Raw genomic sequence first — 25507 nt, 5'->3', positions numbered from 1 at the left:
TTATAGAGTATGTTGTTATTAAATTGTCTACAAATTAGAATATTGATAATAGAGACACTTAACTTTTAAATTGATATCACTCAATTTGATTTAAATATTTAGCCTACTTTGTAAAGTAAATATTATCAGAAACAACAAAAAAATTTAAAATTGTTTGACTCTTTATAATTCTTTAAAAGGCCATTAGATTTTTAAAGAAAAATTGAAAAAAAATCAGTACATTTTAGGAGAAAATTGACTACATAAAGATGTAAAAGGGAAAAAAAAAACCAAACCTGTGAAACAGAAATAAGAAAATGGAAAGGGGCTTTATGATGCTGCACTAGGGAGGTGTCTGGGTAGACTCCAAAAGTGCAGGAAATGCAAGCAAAGAGTGACCAAGGAGATTACGTCCAACTGAAGCGTTCCACACAGCAAAGGAAACATCAGAGTGAAAAGAAATTCATAGACTCGGAGAAAGCACTCAAAAACTGTATATCACAACAGGGAAGGAACCCAAGTACATGTAACTCAACAACAAAACCCAAATAGCCTGGTTTTAAAACTGGGCAACAGACCTTTTTATAGACACACAAAGGGAAGTTAAACTGGTTAAGCCTCACTAATTGTCAGTCTCAGACAGAACTAGACATCGTGAGCTATGCCTGTAATCTTCGCAGTGAGCAGGACTGGGAGTTCTCCTTCAGTGGGAAGCAAAATAACCCCCCTATGTTACACACTTAGTAAAAAGGACTACTAAGAAAAAAGAAAGTAAAAAGATAATCTCTGGCAAAATCACAGAAGACGTAGGCTCTCCATGCATGGTTAGTGGAAATATAATTACACCAATTAGGGCAAGCAGAATGGTGCTCCTGACGAGCCTACAAATGGGCGACCACAAGCTCCCGTGATGCACTGCTGGACACTTGTCCAATGAAACCAGGAAAGAAAAGCGCACTGCGCTCAACATGTTTGTTATAATCAAGAAAGGAAGCAATCTCTGTATCCTTCAACCCAAATATAGAAAAAAAAATCTTTAAGCTTTTAAAAAACAGTACATTTTTACAGTGATATACTACTAATCACTCCCTCGCCCCACCCCATATTGCCTGCAAAAAGGGGTGGGGATATTGGTCAGTGATAGACTACTTAATCAGCATAATGGCACAGGTTAGTGACCTCTCATAGAGAAGGAACTGGAATGAACCTCACTTTGCCTTTGAAATCCTGTCATAGAACAACATGGATAGAACTGGACATCATGTTAGGTAAAGTAAGCCAAGCAAGAAAGACAAGAGTTGCATGCTCTCCATCATTAGAGGAAAATGCAAAAACTTGCCTTCTAGAAATTAAGAGGACCAAAGTAGCTGACCATAAATTACACAAAAGTCAGATGCTCAAGGCTCTGATGGTAGACAGCAATACTGTACTGTGGTATTTTTAAAAGACAAGAAGAATAGAGTGTGGCTGTTGCAGTTTTGCCTTTTTTTTAAAAAAAAAATGATAAACGCTTTAGGAGACATTTACTAACCCTTATTTAAACATTACATCATTTAAATATACATTAAAGCTTTACAGAAGACCCAATAAATATATTTAATTGTAACTTTTATGTATCAGTAAAAACTTTTAACTAACAAATAAATGCTAGAAAAATTACTTCAAAAATTTTATTAAAAATCACATGGAGACTATTATATAACTTAAAAGAATAATTTAGGGCAATCTAAAATTATTATAACTTGCTATAATTGGGAAAATGGAATCTATATCACTTTATTTTTAAAGAATAAAAAGAAACTGGAAAAATAAGAGGATAGAGAGCATTGCAGAATAATATTTTAATCTGGGTTACATTTGTTTAATGATGGAAAAAGGTGTTGCATTTTTTTTTTTTTTTTTTTTTTTGGCTTTTCGAGACAGGGTCTCTCTGTAGCTTTGGTGCCTGTCCCTGAACTAGCTCTTGTAAGCCACAGAGTAGGAAGTAGAGAAAGAAATACAGAAATAAAAAAGGTAAAAGCCCAGAAGGAAAAAGTAGACAGGATAATTCAAGGAAAGCTGGCTAGAAATAAGCCAAGTTAAGGCTGGGCATTTGTAAATAATAAGATTCCATGTGATTATTTGGGAGCTGGGTGCTGGGTCCCCAGAAAGCAAAGAGCAAAGAGCCAAAAGAGTAAAGAAAAACCAACTACAGAAAAGTCTTAATTTTAAAGCATTATTCGATTAAATGAGACATTATTTCTCCAACTTGTAAAACATTTCTATATAAATAGTCACTAATTTTAGATGGAACAGAATGTTTTATTCTGAAAGCAAATTTTCTGTAATGGCCTATCTTGCTACACAAAGATTTATGTCTCAAATAACAACAAAACAACAACAACAACAACAACAACAAAATCCCACCTGTTCTGAAAAGTTGGTGGATGGTGGGACCAGGCTCCAGTCTCATGACTGTACTCACACGCCTGCCTCCTCAGCATGGGTGGGGCCATCACACACTTGTCTGCATTATCAAAGTCTACTTGCAAGAGGTATGCTTTATCAATGTGATATTTTACGAGAAAAATGGGCTTACATTTATTTAAAAGATTTCCCATTTTACACATATTATGTATTAAATTGCTAATCACATGAATCAATTTAAAACAACTTACATTTATAAGAAATGTAAATTGTAAGTCAGGCGATAGTGGAGCGCACCTTTAATCCCAGCACTCGGGAGGCAGAGAAATCTCTGTGAGTTTGAGGCCTGTTTCAATTACAAATTGAGTTCCAGGACAGCAAAGATTATTAAACAGAGAGAAACCCTGTCTAGAAAAAAGAAACAAACAAACAAAAGAAAACCCAGAAAGAAAAGAAAAGAAAACAAAAGAAAGAAAGAAAGAAAGAAAGAAAGAAAGAAAGAAAGAAAGAAAGAAAGAAAAAATGTAAGTTGTAAGAAATACAATCATCATCATTAAGAAGAGGTCAAATGCTCAAATGTTTGAGGTAATTCCTCAGAATCATGGGTAAGGTAAACCATAACAAACAACACAAAACTCTCAAGACATTAAAAAAGACAAACAATATATGCTTCATGAATAACAAAAACGAGTTAACACAACCACTGTTGTATCTGTCCAAACACGCCAGTGCGGAAGCACATAAAAACCTGGCTGCACTTAAAGCAGCGAATGCATCAAAGTATGTGTCTAAATTTTTCTCCACACTCTAGCGCAGCAATTCAGAGACACAGCTGCATGCCGCTACACATGATACTGCATGTCTTGTTACAGTGATAAGCGTATCTGCCCGGCTTTCCTCTGGACACACGTCTAGATGTTCCAATGTTACCTGTCATTTATGATCCAGTTCAGACAGAGGTTCAGAGAGCTAAGATTTTTGCACCTCTTGACGATTTCCATCACAGTTTCATTGTCCAGTTCAGTGATATGACGGAGATCCAAACTGGAAAGGTTTCTCAGCTAATGACATAAATAAAATGAAAGATAAAAAAAATAAGTGCCAAGTTAATTCTCAAAAATTATACTATCATTTCTTATGCAGTAGGAATAGCACCTCTGCTGTACATGAGATAGTCTAGCATTCAATTAAATATCAAAGTATTTTACAGAGAATACTTTAAATAAGCATTGAAATCTATAATGTATATATGAATAGGCAAAACATAAAAAAGATTTTACTGAAGCACCATTAAAATGAAGAACTAGCAACCTGTTGTATAATAAGTAGAGAAGCTGCCAAACACATCACAGAAAGTACCTACAGCTGATAACTTCATGCAATGTTTATCTTCACAAATTTCGGTGTTTATCTTCAAGACTAAAACATCATTTTGTACAAGTTCTCTCATTTTATTCTATGAAATACACATAATCAACTCAGAGGTGTCCTGACAATACTCTCTGAATTGGGACTATGAGAGTCACACGTTTTACTGTACCATGCCAACCCCTACTGCCTCATTTTTATGATCCCTAGTTTTCCCTCATGTACAGTCTCAGAAGGTAAATTAATAATATTTACATAAAGGTGGCAGGATATTGATTATCCACTTCAAATAAGGTACGGTTTCAAAAATTTTTGCTTAGTAACAAACAAAAGAACTAACATGAAAGCATGTGTGTATATACGCATGCCTTACTCTGCCACCTTAAGGCAAGAGTGACTTCACAGATGCCATTAGAGGGACTGTCCTGAAATAGAGAGACGGAGCTAGATTATTCAACCAGGTCCAATTTAATTGGTGACTCCTTCTAAATGGAGAATCTTCTCTGGCATCAGAGAGATGTGACCGAAGCTACAGCAGCATCTGAATCATGAGAGCGGCACAGCCTGCCTTGCCCAGGAGCTGGAAATGGAGAGTGGGGACTTTGTACAAGGGGTTCAATGCTGGGAAAAGTCATGGCCCTTGGCTGACAGTCATGAAAAGTAAGGATAAAAACCTACAGCCCCAAAGGGCTTAATTCTGTCAATACCTGAAGAAGCTCTGTCATTGAGCTTTCACAAGGCAAACCAACCCTGACCACACCCCGACTTTACCTGAAAAGACCTGGGACAGACAGACATCTAATTTAGGCAACAGTGGAATGATAAATTTGTGCAGTTTAAGCTAAGTGAGTGTTTAAGCTAATTCGCCACAGCAGCAGTTAGAAAGTAGGACGCAGAATTTACACAACTTGAAGGAGCTCTCCTAGGACTAGTTTGTCTTCTCTAGACCACCATCAAATTGTTCTTAGGGGAAGGTTATCCCTACAGGAAGCAGAATTTTAAGTTTGACCCAATTGCCAAAGGCCTCATAGCAGACAAGTCTCACCTATGTCAATTCAGCTTAAATCCCCCGAAAAGCAGACACTAAAGCCATGGTAATGGTAATACACGCGCAGCTGCTGAGCAATTTAAACATGACCAGGTTTCCGAGACCTAAGTCTTCAATTCATTCATATTTTGATTTTTGTATCTGTGTATAGTTGGTGGCTACTGTGTTGTCACAGTTCATGAAAAGTCATGAAGCAGTTGGGGAGGAGTCAGCCAGGCAGCTCCCAAGCTCACTTTGTATCTCAGATCACATGAGAGAAGCTACACACAGAGCTGAAACACCATATGCAGGCTGCATAACTGCGGGAGAAAAGAGAAATGGAAAACCGGTCTCTGTGGACCCAATCCAGAGGCAGAAGTTTCCGCAGTGGCTCCTTCAAAGGCCATAAGGTTTCCTCTGCAGAGAAAAGCTCTTAAGAAGCCTCTTTGCAATCTGCCTGTCAGGTCAGACATTCAGTGAAGTGGAATCCAGCACAGCACCAGACCCAGAAATATCAAGACTGCAGAGAGAAGGCAAGAGCAGGAAAGAAGGGAGTTTTGAGGGGTTCCTGTCTGGTCGGCAGAGGCTGAGGGCCTCACTACCAGAAGCACATTATGAGAAAAGAGACTCATGGTCGCTGGGCCAATTCTGCACAGTGCTGCATGCAGTTAATTAAAGGTGTCACACACCTATAAGCCCAGCGCTAGAGAGGCAGCAGCAGATGACTTCTGTGAGTTCCAGGCCAGCCAGGGTTGTTTTTCGGCCCTATCTGAAAAACAGAATACCACCAAAACAAGAACAACAAAAATCCTTTGGGCTATCCAAACATCTCCAGGCAGCTGACCAGTCAAATGTCATATAGCTTCTCTAGTATCCCTTCCTTCTAGGGACTCCTCACTACAACCATATAACCAATACACCATGACAGGCCCCACATGGGAGCTGTCACCTGCAAAATCCTAACCTTTTGATCCTCGACCCTTACCTCTCTGCAGCTTACACTGCTGGGCGGTAAACAAAACAAAGGAAAAACTATATAAAATACAAGATAGAATCCAGAATCTATAAATCAATTGAAATTCAGTAAAATTCCAAAGGGCTCACACTCGTATTTCTGCGATGTCTGCACGCCTCCCAATACCTGACATCTTTCCATGTGGCAACTGGAAATTAGAGCAGCCTGCAGCAATAACCTGGGAGCAAGGTGCAAAGCTATGGAGACGTGCACTCCCTTTATGACAAGTGAACATACGAAGATTGCAATAGAGTCAGAGAGGACAGTATGGCAAGGGGACAAAGCTTTAAGTCCCAGCGTTTTCTTCAATAGACTGGCTACCATTTTTCAAGACAAGTAGCATAGTAATGATTTATAAGAAACTATGGGCAGGCAACAAAGAAAATTCAGCCCCCATCTTCTCAGTCAGAAGCACACTTGGAAAATAAACATGTGTCAGAAGCAGAATCTAAGCCCAGTGCCTGGGAAATGTCTTTGCTCTCACATATGAGAAGAAACTCTAAGTAGGAGGGGATTCTCCTTAAAAAGCAAAGGTGAAAGGATTCTGCAGCTGTAATCATCGACCAAGTGAATCAAAAGGAGAGCATCCTGGGTAGAACTGACCTGCTCAGCAGAGACACTGAGAGCCTTCGGTGGTCATTACAAAGGTCCTTTCGAAGCTAAGATCAGTTCCTGGCTATGGCCAGCAGGAAAGTAGGGCTATCAGTCCTATAGTGCTAACAGCTGATTCCTTCCAGTGAGTACACTCAAGTGAACCCAAGCTCTATGAGGAAATGCAGCTCTTTAGTCGACAGAAGAGGTACGTAGGCTATAAGAGAACTCCAGACAACTGTCAACAGTGAGGTGGCATCCATTCTTTCTGAAGCTGCTAAATTAATGGTTATGTATCACATACAAATAGAAGAATCCTGCATGTAGGTTGCAGGAGAAACTATATTTGAAAAGAAGCCAGGGTTGAATACATTAAATTAATGTAATGAATGCCAAAGAAATAAGCATTTTAAAATAGTTAAAATGGTAAATCCTTTCAATTTTTTTGGTAAAATATATTTTACCAAAATCAGAAGTCATTTTCAAAAAGAAGATATTGAATATGCACATAAAAATTGTTCAAAAGAAAAAGAAAAGGAAGAAAATATCCACTCGTTTGTACTAGTACTTCCCTCACAGCAATGAAGGCCTTGAGAATCACAAAGGTCTAAGCAACTGGTCAAGATGGATAACAGACTAGGAGAGAGATGTTAGCAAATCCAAACTATGTTACAAATGGTGCGGGACAATTCTGTATTCTGTCAATTATGTTTCAAATAAATGCTGATTGGCCAGTAGCCAGGCAGGAAGTATAGGAGGGACAACCAGACAGGATGAAGAGGCAGGGAAATGAGAACAGGAGTATTCTGGGAAGAAGGAAGGTCTTTCCACAGTCCTGGCCAGACTACAAAGAAGCAAGATGTAACCTACCCCACCCAAAAAGGTACTGAGCCATGTGGCTAAGATATACTAGAATAATGGGCTAATTGTAAGTTATAAGAGTTAATAAGAAGCCTGAGCTAATGGGCCAATCAGTTTATGATTAATGTAGACTTCTGTGTATTCTCTTTGGGATTTACTGACTGTGGGAACTGGGCACGACAGAAACCCCAACAAGCAGGCCATTATGTTACATACAGATTTGTAAAAATCCAGACATCCCATGGAACTAATCCACAGCAGGAAAATGCAGCACCAGGGCTGAGCTATGGGTAACATAAGTCTTGTTTGACTGACTTTTGAACTCTCCACATCCAAAAGATGGCACTGGCCATCTGTGCCTGTTACTGCCTAATGTTCATGATCCTGATGTTACAAGTTTACAGGTATACCACCTACAGGCTCGCACACCAGAGCTTTGCAGGACAACACAGAAAATTACTTGACCCATTAAGGCTCATTCTTTGTGATCTGGCAGTTCCTGACTGGCACGTGTTCACAGGGCCTTCCTGATGAACATTTTGACCAATACTAGTAGAAATATAACAATATCCAAAGTCAGCTGCAGAAATCTAAGCCCCCGTAGATCATCACAAGATGGACCCAACATCTATTCAAAACTCCACAAACAGCCCTGTCAAATTCATCACATCCATTTCCTTGATAGGGAATATTATAACAGTGCCCTCCAGTGTTTCATAAAAAGCTACCTAAAATAATCCCTCATAGTCTGAAACAGATAATTAATTTAGAAAACTGATATTTTAAAAAACTTGCTTTCCTTATAATTCACCAGTAGTCTTGGGTTATACAAATCACAAAGGATCTGAGTCAGTAGGGCCTTTTTACCAGGAACTTGTGAATGCCTCACTCCCATTTTCAGACACGTCATAAGGAAAAAAAAAAAAACCTAAGTCAGAATGTGGATGAAAGTAATCACAACAATCATAAAAGCATTGTTATGGAAAAAATTGTATCTATTTGCATAAAAGAACAAAATTAATCAATGATCGGCATGGTCAAGTCTGTACTTAAATATAAAATGAGATACCCAATCATTACCTAGGTAACATGGAATGAGGACTATAAAGATGTCTACAATGACTTCAAATTTTTCTTAAGATAAAGAAAAGATGAAAGAAAAAGAAAGAAGAAAAAAAAGAAGGGGTGGAAGTTGTGGAGGCCCAGACAGGAGGATCAAAATACATACCCAAGAAGGAAGAGAGAGAGAAGGAAAGGGTGGGAGGGAGGGAGAAACGGGGATGGCCGCATTATACAAGCTGACACAATAACTGCAACGAGTAGACTCAGGCTGTTGTCGCAAAGCCAAATGGATGTCCCACTCTTTTAGGCTGATTCAGTGGTTTGAGCCAGAATGTGCCCCATAGGTTCACATTTTGGAATACTTGGTCATCAGTTAGTGGAACTGTTGGGGAAGGATTAGAAGGTATGACCCTATTGAAGAAACTGTGTCATTGGGGACAGACTTAAGATTTCAAAGACGGGTGTTATTTTAGTGTGCTCTCTAATAATTTTTGAAAAGAATAAAACAATCTGTTTGTATAAATATATATAAATGACAATTAGTACCTAAATAACTCCTAGCTCTGTCACATTAGATTTATTAAGAGTATGTTCCTATGCAATCAGTTATAATTGCTGGGGAATAAAATCAAGGTTAAGACCGGCTGCCTGACTAATGGCATTGGTTCTGAAACTTCAGCAATCACACAGCCAAACTTCCAGAAGCCTGTAAAGATGAAAACCAGGCTGAAGCCCAAAGGCAAAGGCAGAGAGGGCTAGAGGAAGGCATCACGAGGAAAGAAATAAGACTGAGTCACAGATCTTGAAGAGTAAAACCACAAAATGAGAAAACTCAGAATGCTGGGAATAGAAAGGAGAAAACAGAAGCTGTCTATCTGGAAAACAGAAAGAGGTTCACACTGACCAAGTCTGACAGGTGCACAAGAGAAGCTGATGGACAGGGGCACCCTTTCTGTGCAGCACTTTAGTTCAAGGATGGCAATGCTATACACAGTAATCAAAAGATCCATACGTCACATTTATGACATCAGACAAATCCTTCCCGTGACATCATGAAACTGGAAGCACGACAGTAGAATTGGGATGTGTTTAAATCACTTTGAAGCATGGCACAAACAATAAGACCACTAATGCTAAGTATTAAAACAAGAATTCTAGAATCTTGTAATCTAGGGCAAGTCCACATTAGTACTCAGGCATGTTTCTATGTGTTCCTTCTATCCTCCTTCTCCTCCTCCACCTCCTCCTCCTCCTCCTCTGTTTCTATATGTTCCTTCCGACCTCCTCCTCCTCTTCCTCCTTCCCCTCCTTCTTCTTCTTTTTGTGGTTTTTCAAGACTAGGTTTCTCTGTAGCTTTGGAGCCTGTCCTGGAACTAGTTTTTATAGATCAAGCCGTCCTTGAACTCACAGAGATCCACCTGTTTCTGCTAGGATTGAAGGGAGGAGCCACCATACTCAGCCCTTTCCAACATTCTTTTAAAGTTATTTTTGATTATTATAGCTTTCTTTTTTCTTTTATTTTTGAGATTATAATATAATTGCATCCTTTTTCCTTTCCTCCCTCCTTCCTTGCTCTTTCAAATTTATGGGCCCTTTTTCACCATTAAATGTTGCTACATGCACACTTAATGTTTATATTTAGAAAAACTTATATATATTTAGGAATGTATGCATATGTTTAGGAATAATATCTACTTAGTAAATATATAATATAAGTTATTCCTAAATATAAACTGCTCTGTCTTTATGTTTTCAGGGCTGACCATTTGGAGAGAACCTACAACCACCACTGTACTAAATCAGCATGATCCCTAACTACATTCAAACATTCTAAACATTTATAGCCTTATATCCATAGCTAAGTGTGGTTCTTTCATCAAGGAAATGTCTCTTTGCAACAGATGGAGCCTACTACAGGAAACCACAACCAATCAAAATGCAGAATTGTAGTGTCCAGTACCAATGGCTACATCTACAAAACACTTCCTCACCTAAGACTGAGGGGACATTACAGAAGAGGGGCAGAAAGATTACAAGATTCGGAGGATCAGGGAGTTTGTTGTGAGACTGTCTCAGAAGCTACACCCATAATGTCTCACCAATATGACCACCCAAGTTTGTGCTCAACAAGGAAAACAATACACAAGCAAAGTGAATGGGGGAAAGAGCATGAGGTCTCAATCTGACACAAAGGACTACAGGCAGTTAAGGAATACTGAGACTGAGAAAACAGTCTTCTCCAGGAAAGAGTACACTGATTGGCTACTTAGTCACCATGACCTTCTGTCTCCTGCAGGTTGGGTTCTGCCATTCTCCTATCACATCTGAGATCTCTCTCATTTGATTCAGCACTCTGGTTTGCTTTTTAGGATACTTTACCACCCTGCTTCTCCTCAGAGCTGTCCCTCTGACTCTTTCTTGTATATCACTGTTCACAATGAACTTTCTTAAATCATTTTACTGACATCTCTCTCTCATCATATCCAAAGTCTCTAGGAAAGAAAAGTCCTTATGCTGCCTCCTTTAGTGTCTATGCCCTACCATTTTCTAGAATCAAATAAACTAACTCAAACTCCCCCCTCCCCCCAGCAAACTTGAGTGCTTGTCCCTGTGCCTAGTCAACTGTGGTCACTGCTTCAGGCTGGTCTCACAGGACTCATTTGGGATAAGTTGAAAATGCTGCTTCTTACTCTCCTATTATTTAATTATCTGCGTCAGATCTCATCTTCTCTGTAGGTTCTTGGTGACTTTAGGGAAAAGAAAAAAATGTTCTCAGAAAATATACTTACCTTAGCACAAGTTTTAAAGCAAGCAATTTCTAGTCATTTATGCCCTACGGGAGGAGACCACTGGCTGGCATGTTTCTACTCTCAAATACTCAGCACCCCTCTGGCTGCTCCAAACCTCCTCCACTTCCCTTCTCTGTACTCTCCCTCCCTCAAGCCCTGGCAATGCTCATGAGCAATTTCTCACATACACACATCTGAAATCAGCTTACTCCGCTCTTAGACTCTTTGTTGTGGAATGTTAACTGAAGATCTGCTTTTGCTATGGGGCATTTGTTTAATGATGCAAAGATGTGTTGCATTCCTTTCTGTTGCATTTGTTTAACTCTGCGAAGCTCTGTTACTTTGCCTGTCTAAAATACCAGATTGGTCTAATAAAGAGCTGAAAGGCCAATAGCAAGTCAGGAGAAAGAATAGGTTGGGCAGGCAGGCAGAGAGAATAAATAGGAGAAGAAATATGGGAAGAGAAGCAAGAAAAGAAGGAGAGGAGGACTCCAGAGACAAGCCACCCAGCTACACAGCAAGCCACAGAGTAAAAAGTAAAGAACGGTATACAGGGTGGTGGTGGTGCATGCCTTTAATGCCAGCACTCAGGAGGCAGAGACGGCATATCTCTGTAAGTTTGAGGCCAGCCTGGTCTACAGAGTTCCAGTACAGGCTCCTAAAGTTACAGAGAAACTCTGTCTGAAAAACAAAACAAAAGAATAAGAAAAAGAAAACAACAACAACAAAAAAAGGTATACAGAAATAGAAAACGGTAAAAGCCCAGAGGTATAAGGCAGATAGGTTGATTTAAGTTAAGCCAAGCTAAGGCTAGGAATTCATATGAGAGAATAAGCCTCCATGTATTTATTTGGGAGTCGGGTAATGGGTCCCCCACAGACTCCAAAACAAACAACTCTGGTCCATCCAGCAGTCATGGTGTCTTCTTCTCATCCTCTTCCCTGACACTGTTTAAAAGATTCTTTACATCTGGCCTGAACCTTGACTATACATTAGGAGCAGGTGGAAAACTTTAAAAACATTCATATGATCAGCTTCTCCTTAGAAATAAATATAAACAAAACACAAATATAAATATGTAACCACAATTAATAAAAAGAGGGCATGAATTTAAAAGAGAAAAAGGAAGGAAGGGTATATGGGATGATTTGGAAAGAGGAAAGAAATGGGAATGATGTGACTACGCTGTAATCTGAAAAAAATTGTGAAAAGTAAACTATGAAATTCTCAAAGAAGAATATTGTATTTTTAAAAGATATTTGAGGGAAGGTAATAAAGGCATTCTAATATTTTATGTCTGAATGCCTAGATACTCAAAGAACAGACTGAATAAATTTAGGCGTCATCAGTCATAAAAAAATATTTATGCTTCTAAATATAACATCTAACTGTATAAATTGTGTGTGTGTGTATGATTAAATTAGTTTTGTACAAACATTAGCTTAGCATTAATAGTGAATAAAATGCACTGATGTCTAGAAATGCATAATATAGTAATAAAACAAAATACATATATCTGTGGTGTTAAAGAGTGATTGACAACTTGACATCATAGGAGACAAATACCAGAGTCGCTCTGTGAGAGTATCTCTATCAAGGTATAAGCAGTCCTAGTCCATGGCTGAGGTTCCACACTGAATAAGAAAAAGAAACAAACTCAATTGTTTTACTATAAAAATGGTGGCAATGATGGCCCAGCTCTCTGGGGCAGGTACACAGGGCCACGCTCACACTTCACTTCCTTGGCTAGCACACGCCCTTGGAGGCAGAACTCAGCACAGAAGCCTGGCTCTATGCAAACCCAGCAAAAGTCTCATTCTTGCACCAGTGTGCACCATGTTGCTTTACGTTCGTATCTAGTGACGTATCTGCCCCAGCACAGAAAAGCATAAGCTGCAGCTCAGCACGGAGCACTGCTGTGCTGTGCTACCTATGCTTGACACCACAGCACACAAAGCACCAACACAAGTGTGTTTAAATGAGTAAACAGGATAAAAACGCTAGAAATCTCAAATTCTGTCTAGAAAAAACTTGCTTTCATGTTATTTTAAAGTGTTCTATACATTAACTGAAAAACGATTCAGACAAAAAGCAATGTAAACTATAAAAAAATACTTTAAAGATAACTTCTCTAAGATTCTGGAAGTCAGATCAGGTGCTCAATGTTTTTAGCAGCTGAAAACAGGTGTCACTAATGTGTAAACATTAAATAGTAAAAACCAACATTACCAAGCCGCACAATTAACAGCCATTTCAGAACAAGGAGTATAATGAATTCTCTATTTACATATTTGTTCTTAAAATGCAGAACATTAAGAAAAAGTCTCTGTAAGCTGTCAAGATTTTGATATGTGTGGTAAGAATGTTGAGTTCTTCACCAAAATTGCAATCACGGCCTCCTGCTGCAGCACGTGAATTTGTTAATTGGGTCTCTGCTCAGTGTATGGTTCAGAACGGATGTGCTGCTCCCTTAGTTCTGGCAGGCGGTGCAGTCATAATTGACTTTTTCTAGGCCTTTTCTTCTTGCAAAGTCCTTTTCTTTCTCCATATAAGGCTTCTGGAGCTCAGGATAAACTACAAACAGCACCTACAGTTACAAGTGTAAAGCAACCCTGTCACTTTACACACAGCGGGGGCTGAGAGTCAGGATCTCTCCTCAATTAAAAAATAACATGTTCACACAATTTCTGTTAAATAAAAATAAGGGAAAGCAAATGAAGGGTACTTCGAGTCAGATAAACTAAGGAAATTGCATCTTCTAACCAGAAACCTGTATTCTTCTTTCATTCATTTTCTTCTAACAGGCACAGAGACATATTAATTTAAAAAAAAAAAAAAAAGGAAGACATGGTTAATGAAATTCTGAAGCAACTTCAGTCGTGAGTCACACTTCAATAGGGTAAAAGTTTTCAAAATATATTCTAAAAGAGAAGTTTGGATTCTTACTTTTTAAAGTCGTAAAATCACAAAAATGCCATTGCCAGAGACAAACACTAATTACACCCAGAACCATGACTGGTGCGTTATCTGCTGGCCCTTACACTGCCTACTAAAGCAAAAACTTCAAATGATTTTATACTTTATTTCTAAATGTGTCAAGCTGAAAAACAAAGAAAGGAAATTAATGATTTTAAATTAAAGGACCATTCTGGCAAGCAGTTTTATTTTGGACATTCTAAGAATGCAAAAGAGTTATATATGTGTCTAAAATAAGATATAGTTCAGTGATAGCGTGTAGGCTTAGCAATACAAAATCTAGGTTCAATCCTCAACATCACAAAATTTAAATAAATTAGGTTAAGTGTCTATTTTTTTTCTTTCCTGGTTTACAATAAACACCTAGAGCTCATTTGACATCAAAACAATCCATCTGATTCATGACTCCACCATAAAGCCAGAGCAAAAAGCAAATAGAGCTGCCACTCTTCTTTCAGAAATGGACTGTTCTATTCTTGACTGCAGCCTAGGTCGCAGGCACGAATGCAAGTTCCACCATTTATCCTAAAGCTTTGGTGCACAGAACCTAACAGCTGGTGGAGCCTCCCCACCCCAACATTTAACACCACAAAAAAGGTTTCACAATATGGAGGCCGAAATCAGCAGGTCCCCACAGCTTCTCTTCACTTCACCAGAGGTCTGGAATCCACTACAAGCCAGATGACCAAGGCATTATACAAAAGCAATAAGCAATAATACATAAGCAATAAGCCACGTTTATCACAATAAACATGTCATCTCTTTCTCTCCCCTCCCTCCTTCTCTCCCATCTCCCTGTCTCTGGCTGTCTCTATATAATTTCTTATTTCTACCTTTTTCCAAAATCCACAAAAAAAATAGTAAATCTGATATTACCTAAAACTGGAGTATCAGACCACATATCTAAATGAGCAAGGAATCAGAATGTCTTAAAGAAATCTCAGTTCAGATTTAGAAATACTGTTTCTTAGACAAATCATATCTACTCACTCATAAGTGGTTTTAGACATAAAGCAAAGAAAAACATACTACAAATCACAATCCCAGAGAACCTAGACAACAATGAGGACCCTAAGAGAGACATACATGGATCTAATCTACAAGGGAAGTAGGAAAAGACAAGATCTCCTGAGTAAATTGGGAAAATGGGGACCATGGGAGAGGGCTGAAGGGGAGGGGAAAGGAAGGGAGCAGAGAAAAATGTATAGCTCAATAAAATCAATTTAAAAAGAAAAAAAGAAATACTGTTTCTTCAACCACTTTGAAATTACATTCAAGTTAAACATTAATGACTCTTACCATACTCCCAATCACCTAGCCATGAATACTTAAGGAGTGAACACCTCCAGGGGTTTTAAAACAATGCCTTACAAGAGCCAAATGCCAAAAAGGCTGGTGAGGAGTCATACTCCAGAGCACTCAGGAGTTTTCCAAATACTGACTCACATCTTTTTACTTAGCTTCACTATTCTACAAGCAGTTCCAAGACGCGACAATGTTTGATTCAGAAAGTCTTTAACTTAGGAATTAGTTAACTTTTTATTGGTGACTCTTCTCATTATACTAATGGTAAAAGCTCCAAGCAAAGAGCTAAAATTCCAGCATAATGACTGTGTGGTGAGTAGTAACTCAGTTATTTTTTTTTAAAAAAAAAACTTGCTTTCTATAGTTTTATTTGAAGCAAATATAATAAAATTGAACTATATTATCATTAAAGTAAATAACACAAAGTTTCAAAATGAATTGGGGAAATGTATAGCATTGTATAGAAACCTACTTTCTGACAGAAGTAACTGTCCATTGTGACTCCTAAACAGTCAATTAATGAAATGAAACTTAAAATAACAGTATCTAGTAAACATCTAAAGTAAAACTTTATCAAATTGATGGTTTACTTTGACAATTGTTCTGAATCTTAAACCTTCCTCTTATCTGTAAAAAGCAATGACTTTTGAAAACAGAAGTACTGAAATGGTATAATCTATTTTAATTACCAATCAAAGTCATCCAATATATAATATCAAATAACTGGCAACTAATAACCAATAGCACACATAAGTAGCTTATAATAGGTAACGTGTTGGCTGGTTTTCTTACATTTGCCTTTGTAGTCTGACATTACAAGTTTCAGCAATTAAAAAACACTTCATGTTTGCTCTTACTAAAAGACTATGTTAAAACCATCCTTCTATATTTAAAACACCATCTACACTGACACCCCCGCTCCGGAATTTCATAGCTTCATTATTCATAACTGTCATGTAAACTGGCCTGTCCTTATCTCTCCAGTACAGATTCAAGTCAGCACTACAGGCAGTGCTAGCATAGAGCAGTGTCAAATCTGAGTTACATCCTACGTCCAATCCTCTATTCCCTGAAGAAAAATAAAAATCAGTGCAGTCGTATGTGCTCTCATATAAGAAACCTAGCTGGATGCAGAGTTTAATCAGAAAAAAATTACTAGTAAGTTCATGTTACATGAGGGGAATATCAGTAAAGGAAAGAGATATTCTAGAAAAAGAGAAGTTCAATAAACTGGACTTGGCAGTATATGACTGAGAATTAGCCACAGCAAGAAAGTCCAACCACTGCAAAGTCAAGGGCAAAAGGGAAATTGAGCATGCCTGGAATCCACAGGCCATGTTAACATAGCAAGTTAGAGCTATCCAAGGGAAGGACACAGAGGAAAAGGGCTGGGACCAATGTCGGTACTAAAAACAGTGGAACACAGACAAATGTCATAGCCTCCCTCTTTCTTTTTTCTGTTCCATTAAATATACACTGCAGAGTGAAGTATAATGTACAGGTATAAAAGCATGTGCTTAGAAAAGATTCGTGTGTGTGTGTGTATGTGTGTAATATTTTTTATGTTAAGAACTTCATACCTTTTTTGATCACATTTACCACAATCCACTTTTCCTCCTAACTCCTCTCAGATCTAACCCTACCCCCACTTTTTCTCTTTTTCTTTATTATTAGTACATGAATGTATGCATATAAGTATATAATAATTATAAATATATAAATACAACCTGCTGAGTATGTTTAGTGTTGCTTGTATGTATCTGATTTTAGGCTGGCCATTAGGTATTGGAATACCAAGTAAGGGGCTTACCCCTGGAGAAGACTCATTAACTGCCTGTGGTCTTTACCTGGGGTAGGACCCCAGGGGATTTCACCCATCCACACTGCCATGTCAACTAGTATTATTATGACTCAGGTCTTGCTGAGTAATATTGGGCTACAATATTGTTGAGATTTCGTGGGTGTACACAATCTTGGAGCAGATGTGCTGGTCCTTTGGGTCCTACAATTTAAAAGGAGGATTCTAAAAAGCAAACAGTTCTTGGAGCAGCACAAAGCAAAGGACAAGCAGGGGAAAGGGTGGGGGTTTGCAGCAACAACAAAAATGAGGCCATCTATCTATGGAAGTTCTTACGGCAATCCAGAAGTGGGATGATTGCAAGGATATTATTGTATCCTGCCTAAAATCCTACAGTGCTCTTCTTTGAGGCTGCAGAAAGTATAAAAGTCACAACTTGAGCAGTTTTCTTGGGAACAAGTGTGCATGCTCCATTGTTAAGCTCCAAGATTAAATGCCAATTTCATACTGAAATAAGCACCTCTGATCAAAACAATCACCAATCATTTCTCTAGCTACATTAGGAAGCTGTTCCTTGGGTAGGTGGAGGGATGTGGTTTGCCAATCACCCATTGCGCTACAATCAGTTGAAAAAACTGAAAAGACATTTATAATGAGGAAAAATCTACGTTCGTAAAGGTTTTGTAAATACAATGATCAACAGCTTCTGTGTAAACAACTGAGGCAACACTTGGCTGCCAAGCAAACATTCAAGAAGCACAGCTGCCTTACAGGGTTTCTCTAGTGTGTCTAACAAACAGTAATCTCAGGACCAAATGCAAACCAAAAAGTCACAGTGGATAATGACAGAGGCCAAGATCTGGTTAAATGTTAAAGCTTTACATAGAAATGTCTGAACATCCTACTCTTCTATATAAGCTAACTTCTGAATCACAGGGAGACACCAAGGAAGGTAATTCTCATTTTCAAAGAACAAAAGAGGCACAAGGTAACAGCTCTTTTAGTGTCCAGGAACTCTTTCAGAATCTTGGAGTATATTCTAGACAACCATGATAAACTAAACATAATGTTACAACGATAAGAAATACATGATCCTTTGGGTTTTCAGTGTCTCAAGACTAGCATGGGGTGTATTGTGAAAACTTTTATGAGTGCATATGCAGCAAGTACACAGGGAGGAGCTTCTCTGCACTGACAAGCCTGCCCCAGATAACAATGTATTGCTTAAAAATGAGACAGTGGACTATAAAGAGAATAAATACTAAAGACAAATCATCAAAACTATCAAGTGATTGCCAATACTTTAATAAATCATCTTTTAAATTAAGTAGAATCTATTTAATTCTATACTCCACAATGTTTACTTGAAAGTAATAAATATATTCACCTTTATCTCAATAGTACATTTCCTGACTACATTACTAAGTTGCTATCAATGAGCCCTAAGTCTGATTACTTTACGCAGGCAGTTATATTCTACTGATTTATAAGTGGAACTTGATGCATTTCAACACCACTACTTTATAAGTCAAAAGAGATATGCAATAGAATCACATTGATCTACAAATAAAATTTCCATCACAACAGTATGAACTAATTTTAAAAGATAAAAACTGGCTGGAAGTAATACCTCACAATACATTTTTGAATAAAGACTGACCTTGTGTTTGATAGCTAATGAAGTAACACTGAAATCCTCTTTGTAAAGTTATTTACAACAAAATTCAAAAGCGTGTGATAAAAATCCAAGGAGTGAATGGAAGATAATAAAAGCACAGTAAAATAATATTTAAAGTGTAACTCCAAGAGTTAAGCAAAGCCCTTTCAAAAAGACCCATCAGCTCTTCTCGTTTTATGTCATGTATTTCTATTAAGCCTGAAGTAGCAACTGTATCACAGAAGAGGTTCCACGGAGAATCTCATTTGCTCATTTTATTTGTTAGAACTTTCATAGGTCAGTCATCACAAAGACAAACTCATTTATTTTACTGGTGTCACACTGATACATCTTGCTATTTCAATGGCTGAAATGAGAATGCAGCACAAACAAATAAATATATTAGAGCTAGAACAGGAGTAGCAGAGCTATGAAATGCGAAGAGTAGTCCCACAGAGAAGGTATTTCCCACTTAACAGTGACAACACTAGATGTGACAAATTACTGAACCTTCCTGGAAAAAATAAGTATCAGTCACTAATTTGGGAAATAAGAAGAAGCTAGAATAGTAAATCCTGTTTGTATATCACTATAGGACAATGCATGTTGAATTATTTTTAAATACTATCTCATCTACTCACTGTTAAACAAATCATCTTTAAGGGATGAGCAGAAAAAGAAAAAAAGCATAGCTCTGAGGAGCAACAGTCATTAATCTTAACATTCAGCAGTGACACTGGGTAGAAAACAAGACAAAGTTCTGAAGTAATGTTTGTCTTAAAAATTATTTTACTCTTTTAATATAATAGCTAGCAGCTGGAAGTAGAGTGCTAAGAAACTTTTGTAGGTCATTGTAAGTTCTTTCATTTTATCTAATTTTTAAATTCTTTACATAAATGGTAAGCATTCTTTCTTATATAATATAAAGTAGGTAAATGTCATTGTCATCACCAGCTTGCAAAGGAGGAAAGCAAGGCAGACGGATGAGATGTCCTGCCCAGTGTGGGTAATCAGCAGCTATAACATTAGCTTTGATGACAGAGAAAAATAGTTTGCTGTCCTTTGCAAGCCTTTAAGAAAAAAAGTCAATTAATAAATCTTATCAGATCTAGAGAACCACCTCCATCGTCTCGAACTCAGCTTCTGTCTTAGAAGGGAAAACATGGCAAGCCAGCGGACACCCTTTCTAGCGTTCGCTGGGTGACAGGCACTAGGGCATACTTCAAAGCAATTGAAGAACGTATTTTCTACATCTTAAAACATCATTCAGGCACATATAACTTACCAGAAACAAATGAAGTAATCATCTATGACTAAAAGATATCATCACCCTCTAAGTACTGAGGCAGTACATTCTATTTTTAGAAAAAGACACTAAAAGTGACCAGTTATTTGGAAACTTAAAAAGGCAAGAAAGTTCATCTTTCATTTCTGGTCTCTGAATAAAAAAGAAAAGGGAGACAAAAATTGAGTTAGCTGCATGACTGATCATTTTTTCCATTACTTATGTTAAATCGACTGAAAAAAATCAATTTTATTTTCCTTTAAGAAACAGTTCATATTTTCAACCATAAACACTTTTAAAAATAAGTATTTTTTATTTTCAACTTCTTTAAATATGACTGTGGTTCTAGAAAATTTCAGAAGTTTGGGCATTTTCCTTAGATTTTGAATATCATCTCAAGGAAAACGGGCTTTTAAACACAAACAACTCAATGCATACCTAGCAAGTCCCACAAAATTAACCAATGTTATTAATAAAATGAAAAACTGAAACAACAGTAAGACATTAAGTAATAACCAAACACTATCTTCCAACTCTAATATATATCAACAATGTAAGAAGAAAATAAATTCATATTTCCAACTCATAGAGAACACATAATTTTCTTTTTTTCTTTTCTTTTTTTTTTTTTTTTTTTTTTGGTTTTTCGAGACAGGGTTTCTCTGTGGTTTTGGAGCCTGTCCTGGAACTAGCTCTTGTAAACCAGGCTGGTCTCGAACTCACAGAGATCCGCCTGCCTCTGCCTCCCAAGTGCTGGGATTAAAGGCGTGCGCCACCACCGCCCGGCGACAAAATCCTTCAATATCTTCCTTAATGTCCACTGCATATCAATGAGTGCCTAAAGTCATCTGTGAGCTAATCGTTTCACTGCGGGTCTGTGATATACACTCTGGAGCCCAGGATCCCCAGGTTGTACTCCAGGCATATGCTGACAGTTCAGACTCTATGGAGACAGTCAATTAATTTTAACTTAATCTGTATACTGATACCTACTTTAATTATCACCCTACACATTTTCAGGTCATTATATAGTCATTGAAAGTATAATCTTGATTAGAAAAACTCTGTAATTTTAAATTATCACCTGAAGTTTTAATTTTATGACATAATTTATTTTACTATAGAAAATTTCAAATACAAACAAGCATACTAGAAACAAATAATAACGGCTAATTTTATTTAACTCAGCTCAATTATTACTACTTTATCATACTTATTTCCTTATATACCTAACCACTTCTTTCTTCTTAATCTCCTTATAGGTGGTGGTTCCCTAATTTCTTATCATTTCACCAATACTCATGTATTCATCTCTTAAAATTAAAAGTTTTAAAAGCATAATATAAAAATCATAAAGCTAACAATAGTCTCCTCCTATTCAACAGGCAGTTAATATCTGAGTTTTCTCAGTAAACACCGATATATTTTCAAGCTGTTCTACTTCAATGAAGACCCAAGTGGATCATTTACTCAGTCCTAAGTTTCCTGAAATTATTCACCCAATCTTTGGGGCCTTTGGTGAGCATCTATCTGATAGCTCTAGACTCGGTTATCTACAATCTACTCCCTAATTTTTAGTTAAAATTTTGTAGATTTCACTGACAAATGAGAAACAGTCTCTCTACTTAAGCTGGGCTTATTTTACTTAATAAAACTTTTTCGAGACTCACCATGCTGTCAGAAATGAATCTATGCCCTTTTTATTGGCTAAATGAAATTCTACTGTGAATATGTATTACGGTACCCTTTTGAAAATTCAACTAACTTTTTTTTCCCAAAGCAGGGTTTCTCTGTTGCTTTAAAGCCTGTCTAGGAACTAGCACTGCAGACAGACCAGGCTGGCCTCGAATTCAAACAGATCAACCTACCTCTACCTCCCAAGTATTGAAATTAAAGGTTTAAATCACATTCTCCCTTCGCTTTTATTCCTCCAAACTCTCCCATATACACCTCCACAACTTCCTTCAAATTCATGGGTCGTTTTCTATCAATTCTTTTTGCATGCATGCATGTGTGGATACACATTAATGTTGAAGAATACAATCATCTGTGGGTATAAATTTCCAGGCATGGTCTCCCTCTTACTGAGCAGAGACAGTGGTTACCACCAAAGTATGTGCACCACTACTGTACCTGTAGGGTTAATATGTCATATTAGTCACTGATACAGTTCAAAGATGTGATAGCTGTATGAGACTATTGTTTGCTTTCCTCCTTTGATTCTTTCATGGCGCCTTCTGGTACCATAAATGTTTGTCCTCATGGAGGTGGCATTCATGTCAGTACCAGCACAGGGAATTCTAGGTCCTGTTTGAAGTACACTGTGTGCTCAGCAATAGGATTTACCTTTCACCCCTTGGGGGATAACCAAGGGCAACGGCAACAGGCTGCATGTTTCGGATGTCTCTTAGCACTGACCAACAAACAACTCAAAAGTGGGCACCTGGTACTGAAGTGCCATCAGGCCAAATGAGAAGAGTTCGTTTAAACTATGTATATTTATACACTGAACTATATGTGTTTTATGTTTCAGGGGAGGTTATGTGGAGGGGGGATTAAGAGAGAGAGAGAGAGAGAGAGAGAGAGAGAGTTAATAAATAGTTACTGGTATGAAACTTTGGGACTTTTTCACACATCCATACAGTTATTTAACAGACTGCCCACCTCCTGTATTTACCTTTCTCCCCCTTCTCTAAGGAGCCCTTCCTTTGCCCGTTTTCCCCAGTCAGATTCCTTGTATCCTGTTATTCCCCTTTATTCCCTTCCTCCTTCCTAAGGAGACCCTCTTTTGCCAATTCCCTTTTTATCAGACCACTTATACTCCATATTTGCATCTGTTTTCCTAACTCCCTCTGTCCTAGTGATGGCCTCATTTTGAGTTCTGTGGCTCATGCTACATCTGCAGATATGGAAACAGGAGCCTCCAGGAAGCGAGAAGATGTGACGCTTGTCTTTCTCCGTCTAGGTTACCTCACTCAATATGCTCTTTTCTAGTTCAATCTATGTACCTGTAACGCTAATGATTTCGTCTACTCCACTGCTTAGTAGTATTCCACGGGTATGTGAACCATATTTTCATTCCCCATTCATCAAATGTAAGAAACACAGGTTGTTTCCATTTTGTAGCAATTGTGACTAGAACAGTGATGAACATGGCTGAGCAAACACCTGTGGTGTGTAATGTCATGTCCTCTGGGCATTGTAAACGGAGACTGTACTTTCATTTCTGGGCCACCCAGATCCAAATAATAATACAGAAACTATATTAATTACAACACTGTTTGGCCAAAGGCTTGGGAGTATTTCTAATTAGCTCTTACATCTTAAATTAATCCATTTCTATTAATCTATGTATTGCCATGTGGCTGTGATGTTACCTCATTTTCTACATGACTTGTTTTCTTGGCGGCTACATGGTGTCTCCCTGACTCCTCTTTCTCTCTGCATTCACACAGTTTTCCCGCCTGCCGTGGGCGAAGGATCAGTGGTAATAAACATATTCATAGCATACAGAGGGGAATCAGACATCAGGGCATGTGCCACAAAGAGAAACAGCTGGGTCACATGACAGATTTATTTTTAGCTTTTTCAAGCTTTTCCACAGTGATATCCATAGTGGCTGTCCCAGTTTACAATCCCACCAGAAGTGAATAAGGGTTCACTTTTCCACTTCCCTCCAGCACATACTGCTGGTTGTTTTCTAGAACTCGGCCATTCTGACGGGAATAAGATAAATTCTCAAAGTTGTTTTCACTGGAATTTCGCTAATTGCTAGCGACCATAAATGTTTTCTGAGATATTTCTTAGCCATTGGTTTTTTTTTTTTTTCCTCTTTTAAGAACTCTCTCAGCAGGTCACAAGTCCCTTTTTTAATAGGTTATTTGTTGAGGTTTTGTTTCTTTTGACCTTTTGTTTTTTTAATTCTTTGTATATTGTGGATATTAAGCTTCTGTCAGATGTCTAGCTGTCAAAGGTTCTCGCCCATTCTCTGGGCTACCTCTTCACCCAGCTTTTTTTTTTTTCACCCAGATTGTCTCTTTTGTTATGCAGAAGCTTTTTGGTTTCACAAAAATCCAAATATCAATTTTTGGCATTAATCCTTGGTCAAATGGTCTCCTACTCAGAAAGCCCTTTCCTACATACATCATATGTTTCCTTCCAGCAGTTCCAGTGTTTCAAGTTTCACATTTAGGTCTTTGATCAATTTGGAAGTAGCTCGGTACAAAGTATTTGATACGGGTCTAATATTCTTCTACTTGAAGACATCCAGTTTGTACACCATTATTTGTTGACGCCTCTTTTTTCTGGCGTATATTCTTGCTGTCAAATATTAAGTGTCTGAAATTAGGTGTGGTCACGTTTGGGTCTTTGGTTTGGTTCTACTGATCCAAAGGTGTGTATGTAAAACACCATATTGTTTTTTTATTACTATGGCTTTGTAATATATCTTAATATCTAAAATTATAATTCTTTCAGCATTTACTCCCACTCAAGATTTGTTTTGGCTAGTGGGGTCTTTTGTGGTTCCATATAAAATTTATAGTAGTTTTATTTCTGGGAAGAAGAAGATGCAGATTTTACTGGGATTGCACTGAATCTGCCTATGGTAGGAATGGTCATTTTTATACTGCTAATTCTACCAACCAATGAACATGGGACATCTTCCCATTTCCTAGTGACTTTCTGTTTCTTCTGAGATTTTAAGTTTTCATTGTAGAGTTCCTTCATGTCCTTGGATAGATTTCTCTCTAGACATTTGAGGCTACTACGAATGAATGGCACTATGTCCATAATCTCCTTCTCTGCATGTTTGTTGTTGGTATACAGAAAAGCCGTTGAGTTCTGAAAGTTGATTATTTACCCTGCTACATTGCTGAATTTATCATTTCTAGAAATTTTCTGGTAAAATTTTTATGAGCTCTATTATAGGGACAGTTTGACATTTTCTTCCCGTTTGTAGCCCTTTAATTTTCTTCTCTTGCATCACTGTTCCATCTAGTACCTTGAGTGCAATGCTGAAAAGGAGTGGAGACAGTAACCATCCCTGTCTAATTCCTGACCTCGGTTGAACTGTTTCAAGCCTTTCCCCAATTAGGATGAAGTTGGCTGTGGGTTTCTTGTATATAGCTGTTATATTGACGTATGTGTCCTCCAATCCTACATTCTCTAAGACTTTTATCCTTTAGGCATTTAGGCCTCGTAAGGCCCAATGTAATTTCCTGAGCCTAACTTGAGTTGGCATAGTGTAACTTCCTGAGTCTAGGTAGATTTTGGAGATCTGTCTCTGGCTACTCAACCTAGACCTGCCTCTGCTCAGCCACTGCTAGCATGGCAGAATCTTGATGGCCCTAGTTCCTTACTCTGCCTCAACCTATCCCAAGTTTCTCC

The 25507-nt window shown here is 37.9% G+C and overlaps 1 protein-coding gene across 1 annotated transcript in view; it reads right to left on the bottom strand.

The window, feature by feature from the left end:
* Fbxl17 (F-box and leucine rich repeat protein 17) overlaps nucleotides 1–25507 on the bottom strand; it is a 465950-nt gene that overhangs the window by 293684 nt on the left and 146759 nt on the right. The window contains exon 6 of the mRNA XM_057758272.1: nucleotides 3316–3446. Coding sequence (XP_057614255.1) covers nucleotides 3316–3446 — 131 coding nt within the window. The remainder of the gene's footprint in view (nucleotides 1–3315; nucleotides 3447–25507) is intronic.

The sequence above is a fragment of the Chionomys nivalis genome, chromosome 2 (assembly GCF_950005125.1).
Source record: "Chionomys nivalis chromosome 2, mChiNiv1.1, whole genome shotgun sequence".
In the NCBI taxonomy this organism is placed as follows: Eukaryota; Metazoa; Chordata; class Mammalia; order Rodentia; family Cricetidae; genus Chionomys; species Chionomys nivalis.
The sequence above is the reverse complement of the archived record's forward strand: the minus strand, read 5'-3'. Positions and strand labels throughout refer to the sequence as shown.